At 39.8% G+C, this 7,500-nt stretch overlaps 1 protein-coding gene across 3 annotated transcripts in view; it reads left to right on the top strand.

Annotated features, from left to right (window-relative positions):
* Window positions 1-7,500, top strand: part of LOC113068124 (peroxisome proliferator-activated receptor gamma) — a 34,163-nt gene that overhangs the window by 23,501 nt on the left and 3,162 nt on the right. For all 3 annotated transcript variants that reach the window (XM_026240742.1, XM_026240741.1, XM_026240739.1), the window contains exons 5-6: window positions 2,286-2,485; window positions 5,325-5,778. In XM_026240742.1, coding sequence (XP_026096527.1) covers window positions 2,286-2,485; window positions 5,325-5,778 — 654 coding nt within the window. The remainder of the gene's footprint in view (window positions 1-2,285; window positions 2,486-5,324; window positions 5,779-7,500) is intronic.

Here is a 7,500-nt window from a genome sequence, read left to right as displayed (position 1 = left end):
AAAGCAAAAAAACACTTCCCATGGAAAATAATAATATAATAAAATTGTTATTAGTCATTACATAACAAAACATATGATATATTAAGCCACAGAAGAAATATTCAGTAACTTTCTATGAAGCCCGTATTTATAATACATTATAAAGGTATTCTTAAAGCATTATAATGAATGCATAATGCATTATAAAAACCTTATAATATGTTGAATCATCTCATGAATATTCATAAGAACAGTTTTAATATATTATAATATTTACTTATTTGTGGTTATAGCTTTTAAGATCATGATGATTTATAACACGAACACATGCATCCACTTTTACAATGGATTATATTTCTCATAGTTATAATGTATTATAAGTCTCATATCTTGCCATTTTTCTGATGCTACTTTACTTAAAGTGGTCAAATTACACTTATAAGTAGTTATAATAATAATAATAACAAACGTTCTCTCAAACAACCTTAAGATCAGATGAATGTGTAATATGACAACAATTCAGTACATGAACTCAATGTATGAATTCAAAAATCGTAAGGTAAAATTGTTCCACTATTTTAAATCTACTTTTCAAACTCGTCCTAGACCACTGCGCCGATTTTTCCGAAAATGTAATCAGATCATCTTCAGACCGTGCTGGCAAAACATTATGGAATACAAGTTGTTTCGTCCAACCGTTCTCAAATAACACTCAAACAAATTAGATGAAAAGCACTCAAAAATGAATGTAAGGCTCTATCTCGGCAACGGTTTGGCGTATTGAGACCAAACTTGGTGTGTGTTATAACAATTATGACCTGAGATTACCTGCAGTGGTTCGGTGCAGTGCCATCTAGTGGTCAGGAGATACGAAAACTGCATATTTTTGCTTATAACTTCTGAATGGTTTGGCCAAAAATCACAAAACTTGTCTCTTTAGATCAGGTGTATCATGCCGAGTCGAATAATACCCAGTTTTTCCATGTCAGCCATTGTGGGCATCGGCCATTATGCACTTTGTACTAAAATGCTGTATTTTACAAACGCATTGATGTATCGTTATAAAACTTGGTATGGGTCATCAACACGATGCCCTGAGGGAGCCAGCGCCCCCTAGTGGTAAAATCAAACATTCAAATGCTTATAACTTTGGTTATGGTCGACTTATTTTCACATTAGTTACCTTTTTAGACTCCTGAATCCTTGCCGAGTCCAGCGATACCAAACATGCCAGATTTTGCCTTATGGTTTGTGAAATGTTGGATATAAACACCTAAAAAACATGTACCAATATCTTAGAAACCATTTCTCCAATCGACACGATTATTATATTAATAGATTACCCTTGGGTCATGCTGAGAACAGTCATACTATTGTGAACTTCCTGTCCGCCATTTCAATTTTCTATGAAAACATACTTTTTCGAACTCCTTCTAGACTGTTGGTCCGATTTTCACAAAAATCAAATCATATAATCTTCAGACTATGCTGACAAAAAGTTTTGGATTTTGTGTTGATAGACAAAACCGTTTTCGCACACCACAGCAATGAATTTGAGGCATGATGCCACATGTGAGAGTGCTTTGGTATATTGACACCAAACTTTGTGTGCGTCATTGCCAAATCACACAGAACACACCACATCCATTTGAAACCAGCGTCACCTATTGGTCAAACTTGATAAGCCAATAAATCATCCGACTAGAGGTTGTATTTATGATTATTCAGCCATTTCAATTACAGTCATCCTAACATTGCTTTCATTGCTGATTGTTGTATTTCATGCTCATGCCATGCTTCGCTCCTCAGTTTGCTGCTGGACTGCTTGGCCCTGTAACTTGCCGCTTGCTGCTATCTTAATAATTTCTAATTATATTTCAATTAATGACCTCCATGTGAAACGAAGGAGCATCTCTGGTAGATAAATGTAAAGATATGATTACTGAAGAGGCTCGTCTCGGACAGTCACAACATCACACGCACAGGGTTTACTCTCGTAGCTTGAATTGTTTAGTTTCTCATTAACATGACAAACATTAAAGCATTGTGGTTTTTTTCAATAAAATCACATGGATGCTGAATTCAAAGCATACTAATTGAGTCCAAACAAATATATTTGAGAAGTCTGTATCAAATATTCCTTGTTATAGTTTGGCTGTTTGAAGTGGTCATAATGACCTGCGCTAACATACCGAAACACTGCAAACAAACTCCCACACCAGATCCCTACAGACTCCAGACTGCCAGCACCATGCATCTGGGATTTGGGGGGTTTTCAACTGTCTGTTTTTTTGCTTTTTTCCCAGCCATTCGTTTTGGTCGAATGCCGCAAGCCGAGAAGGAGAAGCTCTTGGCAGAGTTCTCTACTGACGTGGACCACAAGCATCCCGAATCTGCAGACCTCCGAGCGCTGGCCAGACATCTGTACGAGTCCTATCTGAAGTACTTCCCCCTGACCAAAGCTAAGGCCAGGGCCATACTGTCAGGGAAGACCAGCGACAGCGCAGTGAGTGCACACTTCTGCAGTACAGACACGCTCGACTGAGACTGAGCAGATCCTGATCCATCACAGACAGCGCTGTAGTCTACACACACACACCTGAAGAGCAGTGCTCAGGAGAGATTCAGCTTTACAGTGTTAACCTGTCACACAGATGAACACACATAATCTCACGCTGTTCTTCAGTCCTGTGCTTCATTACCATCCATCACAAACCACACAAACATAACAACAACATAGCAATGCATATTACTAATCAAATATTACTTTTTGATATATTTACGAAAATATCTTCATGGAACATGATCTTTACTTAATATCCTAATGATTTTTGGCATTTAAGAGAAATCGATAATTTTCACCCATACAGTGTATTGTTTGTACATAGTTTGTTGGCTATTGTTTATTCAGCTAAAATATTCAAGTTCTCACTTAACTTAACTTTAAGTAATGTATTTGATTAAACCTAACATTTGTATTCATGTGTATATATATATATATATATATATATATATGTCTGTGTGTATGTATGTATATGTATGTATGTATACAGTGTAAAAAAATGTTTCAACTTAAGATGATGTATTACCTTGCTGACTAAAAATGTTACAAAGTTTTTTTTTTATTCCTCAAATGAAAGAAAATTATGTATACATTTTTATTTAATAGTTTTTATTGAAACAAAAAATGTTTAGTTAATTTTTATTTTTTTGTTTTAATTATTACATTATATCATTCTGTAGACCACACTGACAAAATGTATGAATATCACTGCTTTAGATAACAAAACATTTATTTCAAAGACAACATTTTACATTTAACCAGAACAAATTCACATTTCTCATTTGCATGCTGCTATTTTCATATTTTATTTACAGTATAGGATCATAGCAATAATGAAAGCCAGAAATGAGTGCCCTCTGCCTCTCTATTAAACATTCCTGTTCTGTTGACAGTAGAAATCAAACATAGCACGCATCGTGTGTCTTCAGCTAGAGATATGAGCAAGCACTAACACAGCAGTGATACCAACCAGCTGCTCGCTCTACAGGACCAATATTTAGAAAGGCACAGACTGCAGAAAGAAAGGCCTACACAAATATAAAAGCCGAATATATCAGAAAGGTCTTAATTCATGCTTGATTAGTTCCACATTCGGCTTGTGCACTCATGCAGACGACTCAGAGGAAGCTGACAGAAAGTGAAAGATCAGCTTGGGACTTCCGAGAATGTGTTTTCTGTTCTAAACGCTGTGAGGAATCATAGTTAGACAGGAGTCCAGAGCTCATTCTGGCACAGTTACAGAAGAATTATATTATATTACTGATGTTCAGATTACTGTCTAACTTGATTTTGAGATGGGATGACGTGAAATCAGGAAGTGTTTTGTTTGTCAGCATTTTTGAGGTTGTGTTGATGAATGCATCCGTTTGCTGCCAGAGGCTTACAGAACTCAACACACACACACACACACACACATACACATACACACACATACACACACACACACACACACACATACACACACACACACACACGCGCACACACACAGTACAGCAAATACAAACACACACACACACACACACGCACGCACGCACACACACACACACACACACACCCATGCACACATGTTTGTTTTTGTGTAAAGTGTGTTCATCCCATAGGTGTAATGGTTTTTATTCTGTAGAAACTGTATATTCTATCTCCCTTCACCAACCCTACACCTAACCCTAACCCTCACAGGAAACTTTGTGCATTTTTACTTTCTCAAAAAAACTCATTCTGTATGATTTATAAGTGTTTTGAAAAATGGGGACATGGGTTATGTGCTCATAAGTCACCCTCTCCTTGTAATACCTGTGTCATACCCATGACATTGTACACACACACACACACACACACACACAGATTTAATTGGTTTCTTTCCCAGATTGCTCTAAATGTAAGACACCAGTGTTTCAGGAGTTTATTAACACGTGTTTATTCCATGACTCTTTTACTTCCTGTTTGGGTTTATATACATGCTTTATTTTTTTAAGATTAACTGTGTTTTCCAAGCCATTGTTAGATGCCAGTGTTTCCTACCAGAGATATGCATAGATTTGATTTCAAAAACAGAATTATATGTGCCACAAAAGTATAGTAGCACGGGTATATTTGTAGAAATACACAACAATACACTGTATGGGTCACAATTATACATTTCTCTTTTATGCTGAAAATCATTAGGATATTAAGTAAAGATCATATTCCATGAAGATATTTAGTAAATTTTCTACCGTAAATATATCAAAACTGATTAGTAATATTCATTGCTAAGAACTTCATCTGAACAACTTTAAAGATGATTTTCTCAATATTTAGATTTTTTTGCTCCCTCAGATTCCAGATTTATAATAGTTGTATCTCAGACAGATAATGTCCTCCGAACAAACCACACATCAATGAGAGATCATTTATTCAGCTTCAGATGATGTAGAAACCTCTATTTCAGAAAACTGACCCATATGCTCTCATATCCAGTAAACTCTTTTTGTCATGGTTTCAGATCTGTATTTCAGCTCAGAATGATCAGAGTCGATCTGATTCTGTGGTGGCTGTGGTTTAAGATGAAATGATTATAATCGAAGTGAAGAAGGATTTTGAAAGCCTGCAGTAATATGTGTTGAGTTCTACTGTTTTACATGTGTCAAACTGATTAACAGTTCAGAACATTGATTATAAAAGAAGAAAGGTAGTGTGAAATGTAGTAATTTCCTTTGATAAAGTAATTGAAATAGTCCCACAGCTGTTAGACGTCTTGCAGACTAGCTGGTAATCTCCTTCACGTTGTTGTGGTTCACAGCCGTTCGTGATTCACGACATGAAGTCTCTTCTGGAGGGCGATCAGATGATCAACTGCAGACAGATGCCGTCGCAGGAGCTGCGCCTCATGCACGAGGTGGAGCTGCGCTTCTTCCACAGCTGTCAGTCTCGCTCGGCCGAAGCCGTCAGCGAGGTCACAGAGTTCGCCAAGAGCATCCCGGGCTTCATCGGCCTGGACCTGAACGACCAGGTGACGCTGCTGAAGTACGGCGTCATCGAGGTGCTCATCATCATGATGGCTCCGCTCATGAACAAGGACGGCACGCTCATCTCCTACGGACAGATCTTCATGACCCGCGAGTTCCTCAAGAGCCTGCGCAAGCCCTTCTGTGAGATGATGGAGCCCAAGTTTGAGTTCTCCGTCCGCTTCAACACGCTGGAGCTGGACGACAGCGACATGGCTCTGTTCCTGGCCGTCATCATCTTGAGCGGAGGTGAGTTCAGTCAAACCGTGATCACACTAACCTCAGCTGCGACCACAAGCTAGTGACTCACCATATCATCTCCGCTGAGCTTCACCAGACTCTTGTGATCTGAGCTGGCACCAGCTCGAGTCACACCTCGGTTTCTAGCAGGCTCGTATTCGGCTGGTTATCACTATGGTGGCATAATTCACAGTTTGGCTCTGCAGGAAGAGAGCAGTTTAGATGCATCGCAGAGACAAATGTGAACATTGTAGATGCAAACACATGATAAAATACTCTTGAACAACTAAAAAGAGTCTGAAGGAACAACAGCTGAATCTCAAAAACCCTCAAAAGTCCTATAGATTTCCTCTCTTGTTTATGTCCAGTGTTTTCTTCAGTTTCTGACAGCTGTCACTCAAACAGCAGAAGCACACACCACATCTGTACAACCAGACACTCATTCTGGAGCTTTCACTCTTTTAGTTTCGTAAAACACAGCACAGTTCTCTGTGTAACACACTAATCTAATTCATTAATATATAACTCATATTATGACAAATGTTTGCTTTTGAGATATGTTCGTGATATTTTGAAAGCACCGCTTCATTTTGCATTCTGTCTGCAATTCTTAGGTTTGTGTGAAAAGTTTTGAAAAAAGAGGCGAAGGAACAAAATGGGTTTTTTTAATTGTTATATTATTTTTATTAATAATTATATAATTTAAATTATAAACAACTGTAGTAAGTTCATGAGAGGAAAGGACGAGGACAAAGGGGTCGGCTGGACTGCTGACGAATTTATTACCTGAAACTCAAACTCAACCTTTATAAACACCAATGGTGACTTTTACTCTGACATCAACACAGACACGATCGCACAACACTTCCGGGTTACTCGTTCTGGTTCCGTTTCCGGTTCACGTCAGCAGTCCATCTCTCTCTCGACTGCTTGTCTCTCCCGGAGTTTTATACTCTCTCCACACCAATTACTGAAACAAGAGACAGGTGTTGATAGTTTTTGCCCAAACCACTCACTTACCGCTCATTTCCTGATTCTCTCTCCCGCTGCAGACTCGCTTAACCAGTCTATGTGCCCCCCCGACACATACCCCCACCGCCCGTCTCAGGCCGGGGAGCCATCCAGTCTGCAGCCAACCCCCTCCCCCCCCATTTCTGGAGAGGAAGTCGGCCACCGCCATCTTAACACCGCCCGTTCCTCCCCCTCTATCTCCTGGGACAGGACTGCACCCAGCCCCCTGTCTGATGCGTCTGTCTGCAACAGAAAAGGGAGAGAAAAATCAGGAGAGTGTAACAACGGCCCGCCACACAGAGCAGCCTTGACCTGAGTAAAGGCCTGCTGACATGGCTCCGTCCACTAGACCGTATCTGGCACCTCCTTTTTAGTAAGGTCAGTCAAGGGGCTGGTGAGGTCAGAATAATTAGGAATAAACCGTGTATAATATCCCGCTAGCCCCAAGAACTGTCTTACCTGCTTTTTGGTCTTGGGACGTGGGCAGGTCGCAATAGCAGCTATCTTGTCAATTTGGGGACGCACCTGTCCATGCCCCAAGTGGAAGCCCAGATACCTTACTTCCACACGCCCAATCGCACACTTCTTCGGGTTGGCCTTGAGCCCCACTACCCTCAGCGACCTCAGGACAGCCCTCAGATGCTGCATATGCCGCTGCCAATCATTACTAAATATAATGATATCATCCAGGTAGGCAGCTGCATATGCAGCATGGGGCCG

This window comes from Carassius auratus, linkage group LG36F (assembly GCF_003368295.1).
Source record: "Carassius auratus strain Wakin linkage group LG36F, ASM336829v1, whole genome shotgun sequence".
Taxonomy (NCBI): Eukaryota; Metazoa; Chordata; class Actinopteri; order Cypriniformes; family Cyprinidae; genus Carassius; species Carassius auratus.
Note: the sequence above shows the minus strand (reverse complement) of the source record. Positions and strands in the feature narration are given on the sequence as shown.